General features: G+C 43.9%; 1 protein-coding gene across 1 annotated transcript in view; it reads right to left on the bottom strand.

Moving 5' to 3' along the window:
• The window catches only part of ppp1r37 (protein phosphatase 1, regulatory subunit 37), a 55,216-nt gene that overhangs the window by 20,489 nt on the left and 18,089 nt on the right, over positions 1 to 16,638 (bottom strand). Inside the window, exon 2 of the mRNA XM_030066689.1 lies at positions 6,548 to 6,645. Within this exon, the coding sequence (XP_029922549.1) occupies positions 6,548 to 6,645 (98 nt within the window). The remainder of the gene's footprint in view (positions 1 to 6,547; positions 6,646 to 16,638) is intronic.

The raw sequence follows: 16,638 nt of genomic DNA, 5'->3' as shown, positions 1-16,638 counted from the left end.
AAATACAGATCCTGCGTAAACCTAGATAAACCTCTGCTGCATAGGAAAGCATCTGTGAGACACATTTAGAGTGTGTGCATGTGTGTGTTTGTGTGTATGTTCCTGTGCGCTAATGTGTTCTGGTATCACTGGGAAGGTCTCCTAGCAAAGCACTGCAGCAGCAACCATTTTGCAACAGTGTGAGCAGCGCGTGCCAGGCATGGCCGTTTAGATATGAGCAGGATACCAGATAAGAGGGTCTATGTCAGTTGTAAATGTAGCGTGGCCATTCAAAATGTGAACCCATCCTGCTCACCAGTGGCGTCATTAACCTTTACATTAACCTTACACAGGGTGTGTGTGTGTGTATGTGTGTGTGAGAGAGAGAGCAAAGCTGCTATCTCTCCTATCTTGTGATGTACTGAAGCATCAACACATCAAAAAGCGGGAGAGATATGTAACCCCTTGCCCTGGTAAAAATACACCCCACCGCACACCTTGCACACATACACACCCATCCACCCACACATACACACACACACATACGTACACACACGCAGAGCTGTCCTCGAAACTATGTACCAGCAAATCCCTCTCTAGTGCACTGGCCAGCCCATTCAGCATGAACTCCATAACCTCCACCCTCGTGCCACGCTGCCGTCAGTTATCTGTGTGTGTGTGTGTGTGTGTGTGTGTGTGTGTGTGTGTGCGCGCGCGCGCGCGCGCATGTGTAAACCCAAAACACTGTAGCTAGCTTGGTAGTACATTAGGGTTCACGGCCCTGATGGGTTCAAGGTTCATCAGACTATCAGACTACATGTGTTGAGACTGTGATACTGGTAGGGAGTGGCAGAGACACATGCACACATAAATCCATTGGGACTGAATATTGCATCTAGAAGTGGCCTGTATTTCAAGTATATTTTAACTGGGATAGTAAGGGCTGTGGTGTAAGTGTAAGAAACTGTGGGAAACGTCAAAAAAAAAAAAAAAAAAAAAGAACAACGACCTCTCTACAGTATTTTGCACAATGTTTGTTTTGAAACACGGCACGTTCCACTGCAGACGCCCAGGCTCCCCTTTAGCCTTCGGGTGGCGTTGACAACCCAGAAACAAGCGGACACACACATTTTTTTGGACAAAATTAACAGTGAGCAAATTTTCACCTCCAGTTGAGTGAGGCACCTGTCAGCAAGAATGTCTTCATCAGTGCTAACACTTTTCTGACGGGGCTGCCGGAAGCAAGAATTAGTGCAGAGCGCGCATGTGCATGAGTGGTGCTCTTGGTGTGTTTATGTTTGTGTGTGTGTGCGTGTGTGTGTGTGTGTGTGGCATGAGATGTCGAGACCATGTATTACAGCATATTAAGCGATCGAATCCACCCAGTCTTGTTTGCCATATGCTGTGGTGACTGGTTATTTATCATAACCACAAAATTACAGTGCCACTCCCTACACACAGCATACTATAATTCATATTACTAATCACAACAAAAATAGTGGTAAGCAGTTCTTGTCAGGAGAGGTTGATGCCGCTCTGTCTGTGTGTGCCGCCATCTTTGACATCATCGCCTTTTACCCATTTTGATTTTTTTTTTTTTTGGTTATTATGCTGTGACTCTTTACACTGTAATGCCACTGTAACCACTTTCTGCTGGCCCACTCTCTCTTACACAACAATATAAATTATGGAATGAACTCAAGAGTATGATTTCTTGGTGTGAGAGAAAAGTTTGGCAGCAATCCAGCACAAGTACATTTGTCTGAGAAATTGCGCCTTTTGTTACTGGGCTCAGTGTGGACCTTGATGGGACTTTTGGACCCACCACGTCCTTATCCAGTATGTTTTTTGTGTGTTTGTGTGTGTGAAGGGACGTGGGGTATATCAATGAGCAACTATGCATCTGCTCTGCTTTCAGCTTCTCTATCCCTATTATTTAAATGCACTGCAGACATGAGGGAGTATCCCTTCCTGCTGGGTGTCTGTGAAGGGCTCGGCCCACAGGCTTTCATATCACAACAGGAGTGTGTGTTAGACCTGCGAGTAATGCTGAATGACTATGTGGGCATGTGAAGCAAAAAGGTAGACTGTAAGCTAACTATTTTAATTCAGAAGTACTGTAAAATCGGTTAAAGAAAGGGTTTTTCTGTATTTTGAGAAATCAAGGGTGCACCTATTGCCCGTGTGTGGGGGGGGGGCTGTGTAAAGGGAACACACTTGTCTCTTAGGGAATTGCAGCAACAGAAATTTGACACAAGGCTGTCAAGTGTCCAGGTCTTGCGTCTCTGGCAGGAGTTACTGAGGAGAAGGCATTTAACACATAGCTGCCAAACACTTGCCTTTACCAACACGTACAAACACACACACGCACACACACACACACAACTGCCTTAAAATGTACATAACCTATAGGGCCCCTGGCAGGCTGCCACGTGTACAGTACAGTTGGCCTTATTAAAGACAGCATTTACAGTGATGAGGAGAAAAAATAGTAAACGGCTGAACTCCTCTTACTCCCCCTCTCTCTGGCCTGCCATTTGGTCTGACTGGCCTGTTTATATGGCTGGGTTATTCCAAGGATGACTAAGCAGAAATGAGAGGGGGGCTGTAGTGGACCACAGACTACAGAGCAGGGAGGGAGGGATGAAGAGAGAGGCCAGAGAGTGTGTACACGACCAAAAAAAAAATGCAAGAGACATTGCAAAAAAGATGTAGAGTCATACCAAAGAAAAACCATGGGGGTGAGGGAGGGAAGGAAGGAAAGTGAAAGAAAGAGGGAGACCACAGTGATGACGGTGAGTCCAGAGCCGGTCGACTCCCAGTGGAAATTTACCCAGACGAAGGTTTAAACAAGCCACACGGCAGCCCAGAGTACAGCAGCAGCTTAGCACATTGATGTGTCTTTCCACAAGTGGCTGTGATGTCAGAGCAACTTCTCCCCCTCTCAGCTGATCGAGTGTGAGGAGAGAAAGTAGAGCTGATGGCGCCGGTGGTGGTGGCTGGATCTTTATCGAGCCTCTCACATCAGAAAACGTGATGCAACTTGGGGCTCACCTTGCATCGACATCACCGCTCAGTCACAGAGAAACACACGCAGGTACATACGCTCCGTCTGAGAGGCCTAGTGAAGTGTGTGCACGTGTGTGTGTGTGTGCGTGTCCGTGTGTGTGTTGGCTGCAGCAGCAGTGTGCAACAGAACGAACAGGAGACAGTGCTAATGTGTCAAACTCTGCTGATTTAGCAGAGTGTGTCCTATCACTCTCACTGGGGGACGGACTGCCTGGGGATAGCCCATTGTCACACATACATACATTAAGAAAAACACAACACACGCACACACACTAAGCTCTAAAGGCTAAGTTATAATTATATACATACACCTCTTAGTAACAGCTGGGGCCTTAATTTAACTCAATAAAAGAGCACCAGATCCTTATTAGATACAGGGTATTACTAGAAAGTAGAAACACCTTTATTTCTTTTGGCAAGTACACAGTACCCATTATGTCTTATATAATTTACAAGTATTTTGCAAAGGAATGTCCTGCTCAAATTTCTACTACAGTCTAAAAATATAACTGTTACAGCCAACAGATGTCAGGCGTTAATCCCACTACTACTATGTTGACTACTATCATTACTACTACCACTACTACTACCAATTATCTGGGTTCAACAATCAGGAAAACCATTTGGTTACTTTATCAAACAAATTAGATTTAGTACTGGAAAGATAGCGTTTGACCTCTGGAAGATACTGATTATCTGTCTTTTAAGCTTTTAAGTTTCAAATATTGCGAGAATATAGATTCCTTTTCGGGTAATTCTGCTATTTTTTTTTCCAACCTTGTACTTGAGCCAGCATTATTTACAAATACACACAACACTCCCTGCTATGGTTTGATCTGTCCACTAGCCGAGGCCTGGTCTTTATTGGAAGCTTGACAGTACTAAGTGTGTTTCAAACACTTGAACGCACCATCTGACAACAGAAAATGCCAGGGTTGAATTCATTGTGTGGAGGCAGGACCAAGACCACCTGAAACCTGCTTTCTGATTGATGGACACCCTGCAGGAAGGCTTCGTACTCTGTGGGACCACTCCATATGTCCGCAACACATTTAAAAACTGAGGACGGTAAAGCCAAACTTTGGTGTTTTGTCTTAAATGTTTTCAAAGGAGAGAATGGAGCTTTGTACTGTCTGCATGTCCGCAAGACGAGTGTGTGTTTGGTGAGGGGTGTGTGCTGTGTTCACGGCTTAGCACTTGTGTAAATGCTAGCCTTGAAGCCACTCAGCCTCATCATCTATTTGTCCATCTTTGATCTGTTTTCCCAGTACTGACATAACCTAGACCTTTGTTATCCCAGACCTAATATTTTCTCCATGTCTCTGTCTCTCTCTCTCCTGGCTCAATATACACCTGTATGCCTTTATCCAGCGTCATGTTTACGGCACCAAGGTAACAGGCCAATAGTCACTATACAATCATATCGCTTCCTGCTTTTCCACGTTAGCCTCAAGGGGACTAATTTGAGGTTTAAAAAAAAAAAAAAGCAATGAAAGCCTCACTCTTTTTCATGGTTTTCTTTGCCCATTCATTCATTTTCCTCTCCATCTCTCTGTTCTCTGTGATCAAAACAAAGCAAATTCTCAAAAGCAGTGGGATTTTAGCAGAGACAATGCCCACATATTACAAAACACTTGGAACCTGTCGACAATCCCCACGCACATCCAGCGCATGTGCACAAACTCACACACACAAACATGAGGTAGGCAGCAATACACACACACACACACACACACACACACACACACATATGTGTGTATGTGTGTGAAAAAACAAGCCCTGAGGCTCTCCCTGGCATTTTAAGAACTGCTTTTACAGAGGGATTAGGGTACACATGACCATGCCGGCTAACCCAAAACAGCCACAGAAAAGGGCGGAAAGGAAAAAACACATCAAACGCCCATCTGCCTGTTGGAGCAACAGCCACCCTCACGGACAAAAACAAGCCCCCTCTACTGGGTGCTACTACACTGTCCGAAGGTACTTAAGCAGGTTGTGGAGGCTTTTCAGGTGATTGGACAAGATCTTATGAAGATGCCATTAGGGATGGGCGATATGTTATCGTTTGCGATATATCGTCAAAAAAATTCCCCACGGTAAGAATATGTCATCTTGCGATAATAACGATGTTAACTCCTGTTGATGACGTAATTACGTGCGCAACGCACTCGCCGCTGGCAGCCGGCAGCTCACACGTGTAGCCAGTGTTGCCAACTTGGCGACTTTCTCGCTAAATCTGGCGACTTTCCAACTCCCCATGGCAACTTTTTTTGTCAAAAGCGACTAGCGACAAATCTAGCGACTTTTCCTGGTGTTACTGGAGACTTCTTGTATTTTGGAAACTGACATGAAAGCTCGTATCGTTCCTCTGCAGTTCCTGTTCTTAGTGAGCAGCGGGTGCTGCCGCGAGCCCCTCCCCCGCCCCAAAGTCCTCACAGGTGGTCACAGCCTCGAGCCGCGCGCGGCAGTCGCAGGCAGCTGCAGTCAGGAGAGGAGCAGAGAGGAGACTCACCACTCCGCGGCCAGGCAGCAAATGAATCGCGCATGCGCAAAGCCGCCGTTGGTCCCGCCCTTCCCGTAAATTTGTAGTTCTAAAACATATTTAGGATGTTTTTTACTCACTTTTTGTCTCTCCTACGATGTTATTCCTCTCTTACAGCGTCCAATACAATCACGTGCAAATTGCCAATTATGCAAATTAGGCGATGACGTCATTTGGCGACTTCTAGCGACTTTTAGGACAGCCAATAGCTACTTTCCTTACTGAGGAGTTGGCAACACTGCATGTAGCACAATAACAAGCATGGCGGAAGGCGGGGCTGATAGCGAAGAGCTCGTTGCTAAACGAGGCTCCAGCTCGATTATCTGGAACTGGTTTGGCTACAGTAAGTCTGACGTGGAGCAAACATCTGTCATATGCAAAGTTTGCAAAAAAGCGGTGATTATAAAGGATGCAGTACAGGTGTACTACTTAAACTTAATTGGTATAGTTTAGTAGCGTATTTGACTACAGTAAGTATTATTTTTGAGCAGTATTTGTGGGGTTCTCAAGACTGAATGCGGTGATAGATTTGTAGTCAAAAAGATGGAGTTGAATTGTTTTATATTTTTTATCGTCACTTTTATCGTTATCGCAATAAATGCCAGAAATTATCGTGATAAAATTTTTAGTCCATATCGCCCATCACTAGATGCCATCCACACTGGCCAGTAGCAGGACCTCAAATTTACACTGTCATTTTTGGTTGTCATCATTTAACATCATTACATTTTCAAAACATCAGAATTTCTCACTGAATGAAGTAATTAAATTCTTCCTGTCCTGTGAGTTGACACTTTCACTTGGGAGAAAAATGCCCTGCCAGGCAACAAAACCCAGCAACACGGCCGCTTGTAAGTCTGCCAGCGTTAGGCTAACCACAACAATGTGTGTGTGGGCGTGTGTTCATCTGGCTCTTCAGTAGCTGTTCATTTATGCTTGTGTTTCGCTGAGCCTCACCTGTATCTGTTTGAGCACTTTGGGAATGGGTTTACAGTTGAGCTTCTGACAGGCTTGTCTGTAGGCAGAAAGAATCTCCTCCACCGTCACGTTCTGAGCTGCAAAGAACAGAAGAGAAACACGGTTAGGTTTTGTTTTTTTTTTGCAGAATCTCTTTCAGCGTCTCGCTGGCTCTGTTCAGATGTGGTTTTAACATCTGTCTGGGGTGATCCGATCACTAGACAACAGTCGAGACAGAACGCCGTTCACACCTGTCGAAAATGACGATTTGTGATTCCTTTCTTTCTGACTTTGATTCCTCTGTACCTCATTCCCTCATGTCCCTTCTTTCACCTTACTATTATAACTTATGTTGTCACTATCTTTCTAATAGGGCGAATACTGGGAGGACAGTACTCCTATTCCTATTCTATTCTCTTCCTATCCTATTCCTTAATTCTCGCCCATTCTCATCCAGCAATCGCGCCCTGCCAATTTTTTTTGATTACTTGACAAAGATGCTGGCATCTTGATGCAAAAAACTGCATTCAAATTTGACTTTCATCCAACAATCCACTCTACCAGACACTCTCTCCTTCCACAAAGCAAATACACGGTCCTTGTGATGTTGTCGGGGCCACATCAGGACACATTAGCGTTCACACTGCAAATGCAATATGATCGGGGTGTTGTTGGGACACACTGCATGACCAGCTCTGAAAGTGGATTTAGTGAGCCGATCACATAGAGTCTCCAAGACACACTGCGCCGTGTCCACTTGAGAACGGATCACACGAGACAAAAGTTAAAACACAGTAAGCACATGGTGTCTGTCTCTAACCACGGGCCACACATTTACCCACACGTGCACAGTGGCAAAAAAAAACAAGCAACTGTAATCAATAAGTATAATGAAGTGAGGTCGGGACACACTTGGGATTAGGGCTGCATGATTAATCGAGAAAAAAAAAATCACAATCTCGCTTCAGACATATATGCAGTCACATTTGTAATGACGAAAGTTCACTTGCTCCCGTTCCCGGATGCATTCACGTCACGCTGCGTTCATGTGTTGACTTTTTCGCTTTGGAACAATCCCAGTCGCTATATCAATCACACATAGACAATGTAAAGCAAAACACACTATTCAACATCCACGCATAAAACTCAATCAATGCTCTCTCATCTCTCTCCCTCGCCACTGTCAGTCCCCGTTACTATAGCAACCTGACACGGCACGTGCAGAACAAGCTGGGAGGAGGCACTCAGAAACAGCCAACTCGGAGGAGTCGGAGCCTGAAAGTTATCATGAAAGAAAAAAAAAAATGAGCAAAACAGAGGAAAACCCCAGTGGCGAGGGCGAGAGAGATACCATACCAAAAGAGGGAGCACGCTCCAAATTCCAGTATGTGAAACAGTTTTCAGTTTAAATCCGACGATGATGTAGCAGGAGTCATAATTAGCAGGCAATGTTTTGGCATTGTTTCAGCACTGCAAGGTAACACTGCAAATCTCTGCCTTAAAATGTCACCATAAAATCTTATATGGGTTTGCAATGAAGGACAAACGAACCACATCACAAAATCCTGGCCACCAGACCACAAGAGACTTTTAGGTTTAAGTTAAGCTCTTTGATGTGCTACTATGTCGTCTGTTTAAAGACCTGTCTAGACAGCAAGCATCTCAGATGCATTTTTTTACTTGAACGTCTAAGAGTGCATTAAATATTTTTGTTGGAAAAGTAAGAATCGTCTGAGAGAATCGTGATGTCAATTCCTAGAGAGAAAAATTGTGATTCCCATTTTAGCAAGAATTGTGCAGCCCTACTGGGATATGCTCTCTTTTCCAGTAACCTGTCTGTGTTGTGGGGTGCGTCTGCCTTGTCAGAGCAGGTTCACAAAGTTTAACTCCTAAAAAGGCGGCTCAACTTAAGTTGCCAAAAAAGAACGCATTGTTCTCAGTGTATGTGTGGGTCAGCCACTCCAGACCGCCGCACAGCTAACCCCTGTCAGATGACTGAGCCATTGTTCAGCTCTGAGTGAGTCTACTGAGAGCTGAAGAGCGGCACACCAACAGATAGAGACTGACGGTGAAAGAGATGTGTGTAGGCATAGAGTGAGCTCAAGTGTGGCACTGGTGTGTGTGATATGAAAATTTGATTATATGCATCGCAGAGTTGAGTCTAATCTAACACCTAATGACATTTAGTGTGGTCTTTTCTCTGAACTCACTATCGTTTACATGTAGCGGGTGAAACTTCAAAATTACAAGCACATTTCAAATTGTGCATGTACTCATGCACATGAGAAAATGCTTTTGCTTTTTTATCTGAATACATGTCACAACTCCTCAACAAGTACTCTTGTAATCATTTTGAAGGAGCTTTTTCTTTAAGGAGATGTACTCTAAATCATTAGAAATCATTAGAAAAATACTGTGGTCATTAAAGAATTGTTCAATATGTTTATTTTGCAAATGTTTGCAAACTGTTGAATAAACTATTAGAAATGGCTTGAAAGCGACTCTACTTGCTAAGCATCCTCTTGTCCCTCACAGATACCCGGAACAACTTCCTGAAATATGGCCCTACACATTTGAGCCTCTGTCATATTGTGATTCTGAAGAAGAGCCTGGTGTGCATCAAAATAGAAGATCTGCTAATATGAATTGTACATTTATTTCTCAATTTGTTTAAATCACTGTCAGTCTGAAACCGTCAAGTGCACTGAAGTGCATTTCGCTATGGTAACTAAAACATATTAGCATTTGTCTATTTTGTGTTGGTCATAGTTTTGATTTCACTATTTGTTTGGCAGGAGAATTCTACAAGTTTAAGTTCACACCACTTGCCAGGCTGCCTGCATGATGCCAGTGTTCTGCAAAAAGCTGGCGTTTTGTCTGGTGTCCAGAGTGGACAGCATTTTATGCCTCCAAAAGCTGCTGCACAAGTTCCTGCAGCATCTGACGTTATGTTCTACTTTGCATTTCTCTGCATAGCAGACACTGATAGATTCTACTCAGTTGTGATGTCAAAAACTGGGCTTGAATGCGCACGGCACAAAACCGGATTTCAGGGAGGTAAGGACAGGCCTCTCCCTTTCAGTGGAGGAATGTGGAAACGGCGCTGCAGTGGCAGGTTTGGCAGCAATTCCAATCTGTACAGCCACAATAAATCTTCAAAGGATATTAAAACAGAAAAAGAAAACGTATTTTTGAGTGGAGCGGATCTTTAGACATTTTTTGTTATCAGTGAAGATTTGTTTAACAACTACTTGTTAACTTGAATACCTGTTTGCATCACTAACACACACACACACACACACACACACACACACGGTTAGTCAAAATATGTTCCATTTTGATACTAGACCTCAAGAAATGTTAGCCCACTTAACCATCCGGGCAGCAAGGAAACAGGATGAAAAGAAGCTTAGACATTACAGGTAGCCAGTCAGAGCCTGTTTGATACAGAGTTGCTCTCATTTGACTTGCTCACTGTCAGATAGTGTGTGTGTGTGTGAGTGTGTGTGTGTGTGTGTTGGCTACCAGGGACAAAGAAAGAGAAATACAGAGAAATACATAATGAGATTGACTGACAGATACAGTGAAATGGGTACAAGCATCTACTGCAGAATGCACAGTTAGTAAGAATGGGCTGGCGTGTATATGACTGTGTCAGTGTGTGTGTGTGTGTGTGTGTACTGCGCACACAAGCCAGATGGGAATCTGACTTTGTGCTGCTATCAGCATTTTGATTGCTCTTGCCAAGGTGAGAATGTGCCCGCTTCACTTTTCATTGCTCTTTGTCTCCTTTCCCCTTCATCTTCCTCCATTTACCTGTGTCAGTGGCCGCCATTTGTCTAGCAAAGTGGCTGGACAGATTGGACACAGTAGAATCAATATCATTAAAATGTAAAAAAAAAAAAAAAAAAAAAAAAAAAATGTGCACACACACACATACATAAACATACACATTAACAGCAGTAAGAGCACAACCACCATCTTTTTTCGCTTGGTGAGGCCAGACAAGCTTCAGTGTTGCTATGGAAAGGTAACATATGCTTGCATGCTGTGCCTTAGGGAAAAAAAAGAGAAGGAAAGAAAGACACCCCCCGCCAAAAAAAGAACTTAAATGTCTCCAGGTTACTCCACTTCTAGTCAGTCAAGTGATTACCTAAAAATAGTAATGATTCATTACTAGTATTATTAATATCACTGGCCTGAACAGATATCAGTGTGTATATTTGGAGGGTTGAATCTGGGTCGGTGTGTGTGTGTGTGTGTGTGTGTGTGTGAGAGTGTGTGAATGACCTGCTGGTGTGACAAAGAAGCATGGACTGGTGGCTGTGCTCAGGACAAAGGTTAACTGTGCCAATCATGAAGGAGCAGGCTCTGCAATTCACAGCTTAACCTTCAACTTCAGATCGTGGCTGTGACGCCCTGCTCGAGAACAATACGGTTGTTACTGTTGTATGTAATGATGAGTGTGTGTGTGTGAGTGTGTGTGTGTGTGTGTGTGTGTGTGTGTGTATGACAGTGAAAAAGAGAGAGGAACGGGGTCATGCCTAGGAGTGCCACATGGGTACAATGAATGGCCACAGCATCTTTAACGTCTTTGTAGAGCTAGACCAAACAGCGACCGAAATAGAAAACAGTCTGGGTCTTTCATCGAGCAACAGGCCCTGGTATGTGTGTTCGCGCACACACACACACACACACACACACACACACACACACATGCACGCACACACACACGGATGCAGATTTAGGACCACAATAGGTCAGATGTGGGCACACTGGCTCAGACATGAAAAGAGGAAGAGTTCCCAGCGGCAGTCAAAACAAGGACTGAATGGAAACGGAGCCCAAAGAAACGTTTCCGACGCTCGTCATGTAAACATCCATGACTGCACTGCAGCAACTGCAACTCAATGACACAGCAATTACCGTCTTACATTTATCACTCCAAACTTTATTCGATAACAAGCTTTAGGGCTATTTCGGGAATTTAAAATGCCCATTTTAAATGTCGGAGCTGAATAAATGGAATAAAGTATTTTTTTCCCCCTCAGCAATGTGTTTTATCTACTGATGAGGTAGAACTGGCGAGCCTCCTCACATGATGCCTTCCCCAGTCTTTCCACTCTTACATGTCCTTCTGCTCCATTAATGCTGACCGTAAAAGTTATGTTTACTGTACACTGTGGTTAAAAACGGTGTTAAACCCAGTGTTTGAGAAGGAAAACATGCATCTATACACTGGGGGACGAAGCTTCTAGGAGTCTTATAACCTCTTATCCTGCTATGCCAAACAGTGTTTTCTTTCTTTTGCCCAAACGGGAGCGGGTTTTGTTTTGGGTGGGAGGCACGACACACTCCACATCTTTGGCGTGGTAGCTCTTCCCAGAGGAGTGTTAATAAATCACAGTGGCAATATCAAAGTAAAGCTTTTCATTGCTGATTCTGGTGTATCATCAGTGGTTATTCTGGTTCAATGATTTTGTTAATTCCCAGCTGACCGCCACCCACTCTGCTGATCAAAATCATTACCCATATCTATTTTATAAAGGGACCATTAACCAGTGTTTTTTGAACAGGGCTTTGCCTTTCATTTGCCTGAACTTAATAAAAAGTATCTACTGTGTATCATTTATTTAAAGAAATGTGTGAATATATACAGTTTCCTTCTCTAGTTATGGTAGGGGAAATGTTGATGTGAAAATCTGTTTTTTAAATGGACTTAACCCGCCCCCCATGAAAAAAAAAAAAAATGCATGAAGAGTCTGGATGTGACATGGCTGCAGTATTTCAGTTGAAGCCGAGCTTGTTTCCACTCACGGAGGCAGTGGCTCTCCTCTGTACCAGGTACAGTTTGTGTCTATTTCTGGCAACAACATACCTGTGCGTCTTAACCTGCAAGTGCCTTAGCGAACCAATGTTTAGCTGCTTTGTGTGTTCAGTGCCTCTGAGACTAGTGTGGACGTGTGTGTGTGTGTGTGTGTGTGTGTGTATGTGTGTTCTGGTGAATGCTGTGCCCTTGGAAAAGCATTTATCTGCAGTGTTGCTGTGGAGCAAAAGTGCATGTAAACACTTCCCGAGGGGGGGGTGGGGGACGCCCGGAAAGGCCAGAAGCACATTCCCACAGTCCAAAGGAGAAGAAAGTCCTTTACTGACTGCACAGTTTTAGCACAGTATTATCACAGCAAAAAGGTATAAAGGTTGGAAAGCTTTGGTTGTACACCACCACAAAAAACAACCATGAGCGTGTGTGTATAGGTATGTATTTACGTATGTGTTAGGGAGTGAGAGAGAGCAACAGAAAGGGGGAAAACAATACACAGAGGCTGCTCAGTCTCCAGAAGCACACAGTGTACCCTGCACTCCCCTGGTTACGCTAGGTGTTAAACAGAAGTGAGCTCCAGCCCTGCAGGACCATAAAGAGCTGAGCTACAGCTGCTGCCTAATTTTCTGCTTGCTCTGTCTGTGTTTTATTGCACTCCATCCAGTGTTACTGCACGCATGTGCAAGTGGAGTGGAGGTGAGGAGGCAGGCAGCGGGAGGGAAAAGGGAAGGGACAAAGAAGGGACAGGGTAACACCACACCAAACAGCAACACCTGCAAGAAAGAGTGAGGAAAAGTCAGGAGATGACTACACCCACTGCGCAAACAATCATGAATTTCACCCACTCCTCCTCGAACATGAGACAGCTACTCTGACGACCAGCTGATCGCTCAGAGTATCGCTGGGACCTGGCTGCAGCTGCACACATTTATGCACTGAAAAGTTAGCCCACTAAGATCAGGATTCAGCCACGATCCCCAACACCTGTCATATCCAAATACTTGTTTTTAAATCAATCCAGGTCAAGGCGGTGGGCGTCGAATTTGCCTTGTTGCACATAAAGCATGTGATGGACTGCAAAATCCTAAAACTGCCTGGTCATCACATCAATACACAGAACCCATATGACAGCCCTTCATAATGTAAGAGAGGAGAGGAAATAAACAGCAAGATATATTGCTCTAAACAGAGCAGAGGAGAGGGGAGGAGACTGAACTTGCCCATCTCTGCTCTGACTCAGTGTATCTGGCAAATGACACAGACATGCAGCATGGCCTTTTTCTCCTTGTTATCATTGTTGGCCAGCCACCACCGAGCTGCAACACACAAAAACACACACAGACACACACACCCACACACACACACACGTTAAATCAACTGCTGCAATAGCTGAGCTTGCCAGCTCAATGAGAGGGAGGCTGCGATACAAGAGAACCTAGCTGGCTGACTCAGATCAATAGGGGTAAATTAAATGTTGTGGCCTTTAATGGCTATGAAGGATGAAGAGCTGTTTGACCATTACTCTGCTGCTGGTGAAGGATACAGATTTTGTAGGTTTTAGAGGAACAAATGACGAATGATGTTGGCAACAATGGTAAGCTGGGGGTAGGAAGGTACAGTTACCGGGCTCGCTGGGCCAAACAAGCAGCACCTAAGGGCTCTTTTCTACTCCAACAATACAAAACCTTTTGGGACTTCTTTGGCACTGAAAAACAGGAATTTTAGATTTTCCATTTGCCAAGACTCCAGTTCCAGTTCTTTTGTCCCTACTTGACATGTGGGACTCACAGGAACCGGGGGCAGGACTACTGCACTTTTTCTCTCTAACTGGGAACACACTCGTGCGTCACTAAAGTGGCTGATGGTGAAAGACAGTAGCTGCAAATAGAAGCATTTGTTAGCTGCTGAACATTTGAAGAAGCCAAATAGAGAGCAAGACAGGGCAAGCCTCGTTAAAACCAGACCGCAGCTGCAACTAGAACTATTTCTACTCCGCTATTTCATGTTCCTAGTGTTATGCTCATCTGTACACACACTAGCATGACACTCCATGAGCCGTCTGTCAGTCTGATCACTTTAGTTCACTAAACTGCATCGGTCACTTCCCCAACAGAGTCCATCAGCGGCTGCAGTCCGGTCTCCTGGCAATGCAGCCATTCCATCTTCTACCGGCTCCTGAGAACTGAGTTGCCATTGGACTGTAGTAACCAGGGTTGGAAATTAAATGCTGTCCACCTGCCACTGTGGCTGGTGGATTCCAAAATTTACTACACTTTCTTGTTTTAACCAGCAGTGTGAAAGTGCATGTAAGAAATAATGGTAATTTAAAAAAAAAAAAAAAGATACACAATCAAGCAATAGGCTATTTTTTATATGACCCACAAATCGCTGTTACAGTACTTTTATCTACCCACCACCGTGGCTGGTAGGTTAAGCAAATTCACCCGCCGCCACATAAAATCACTAGCATTTGGCTGATGCTAACTTACAACCCTGGTAGTAATGTTGTTTTTTTAATGAGTGTTTGTCTGGTTTGTCTCTGCCCTCAAAGGCTCCTGATTAGCTAACTACCTATCCTAAGGACAAATAAACAAGTCAAGATAGTAAACCATAATCTAATTGCAGTAAATACTGCTGCTGAATAAGCTGTAAATTCTGTCATCCACAACTGAAAACATCCCTACACATCTGTACATACATACAAACACACACACACACACACACACACACACACACACACACACCAAACAGTTTACTTCTCCTGTTCCTAGTTAGCTAGCCAAATTCATTTGCCTGAAGCTCTACCTGGATTTTTACACATACATGTTCAAAAAAGGGTATCATAGACAAGTGGGGTTAGGTACATTCAGTATTCTTTTCTGCAAAAACTTGGCACAATTAGGGATGGGCACAAGTAATGTTTTCCCAGATTGAATGATTGCATGAATTACTTGTGGGGGGATCAAAGCCTCGAGGAATCGACTCCTTACTTCCATCCCCTAGGCACAATGTTGAGATTTAACCTATGTCTCTGATTTCTTTGATCGTTTCATCCTCTGTTATTTGTGCTTCCATCCCACTGAGCCAAAGGGCCACAGGAAATTGGCACTGTTGTGAGTCTCTCTCACGCTCATTCTACACAAACGACAAAACTCAGACAAACAGGGACACCACACACTCTTCAGACCGGCTATGAATGAGAAAAGGAGGAAATAAAGATGGGACGGTAGTAGTGTGACAACACACCTTGGTGCGGCACACAATCATAGGCGATAATGTGCTGCTCTATTGTGCTACACTGTCAGTTGGACTGGGCTCTTGGAGAGAGGAAACACTGCAAGAGAAAAGGGAGTGTCCCTGTCATAAATTATGAATCAGTTAATTAAGCTGAACAATTGGCTGGCCTGTAACAAGTAGAGGCACATTTGAACTAAACTGCTGAGAAGAGAGAGGCACAGCTAAGGCAGAGATTTCCAAAGAAAACCTTGAGCACAATTTCTTGTGCAACAAGTGCAAGCTGATATTGTAAGAGACTAAAGTTTACACAGCAATCCTGAAGCTCAAGGCTTCCTGTGAAAAATGAATACACCATCTTACGTTAACAAACATAGGCAGATAATGCAGGAGGAAATTCAAATCACACACACTAATTTGGTTTAATCCTCAGTAGTTGTAGGGTATTACCTTGGAACTCAGGCAAACCTGATATTACTGAAATACTGTTTCTTTGCATGTGTGCGTGTGCATGTGTGTGTGTGTGTGTGTGTGTGATGCAGCAAAGCCTCAGCTGCCACACAAACCAGCAATAACAGACTTTCTAGTACCCCCTCATGTCCCACTACTGAAGCCCCATTGCTATTCTGTGCAGTATTTTCCATATAATGTTGACATTTAGGCGGTTTATGAACAAACAGGATTCTTTTAGTGTGTCCTAGCACACATGAGCACACGTTTTTAAATCACATGATGCTGGCGTTTCATGTGATTAAAAAAGTATAAGAGCCAGCTAATGTTACAATGTTGTTAGTGTATACAAGATAAGAGATTTTATTGACTGAAAAAAAAAAAAAAAAAAGTTACTGTAGTCGCTATAAATTAAACATTAATACCAAGTTAATGTTACTGCTGCCATCCCAAAGTAAACTGTGGGAAACACTGTTGCAAATCGGCACTCTGCTGAGTTAAACAACAAAATGACTGTGTACACAAGACAAAATCTCCCACAAACAAACAAAGAAAGGGCGACGGGCATGGAGGCTCAGATTAACCA

The sequence above is a fragment of the Myripristis murdjan genome, chromosome 13 (assembly GCF_902150065.1).
Source record: "Myripristis murdjan chromosome 13, fMyrMur1.1, whole genome shotgun sequence".
Taxonomy (NCBI): domain Eukaryota; kingdom Metazoa; phylum Chordata; class Actinopteri; order Holocentriformes; family Holocentridae; genus Myripristis; species Myripristis murdjan.
The sequence above is the reverse complement of the archived record's forward strand: the minus strand, read 5'-3'. Positions and strand labels throughout refer to the sequence as shown.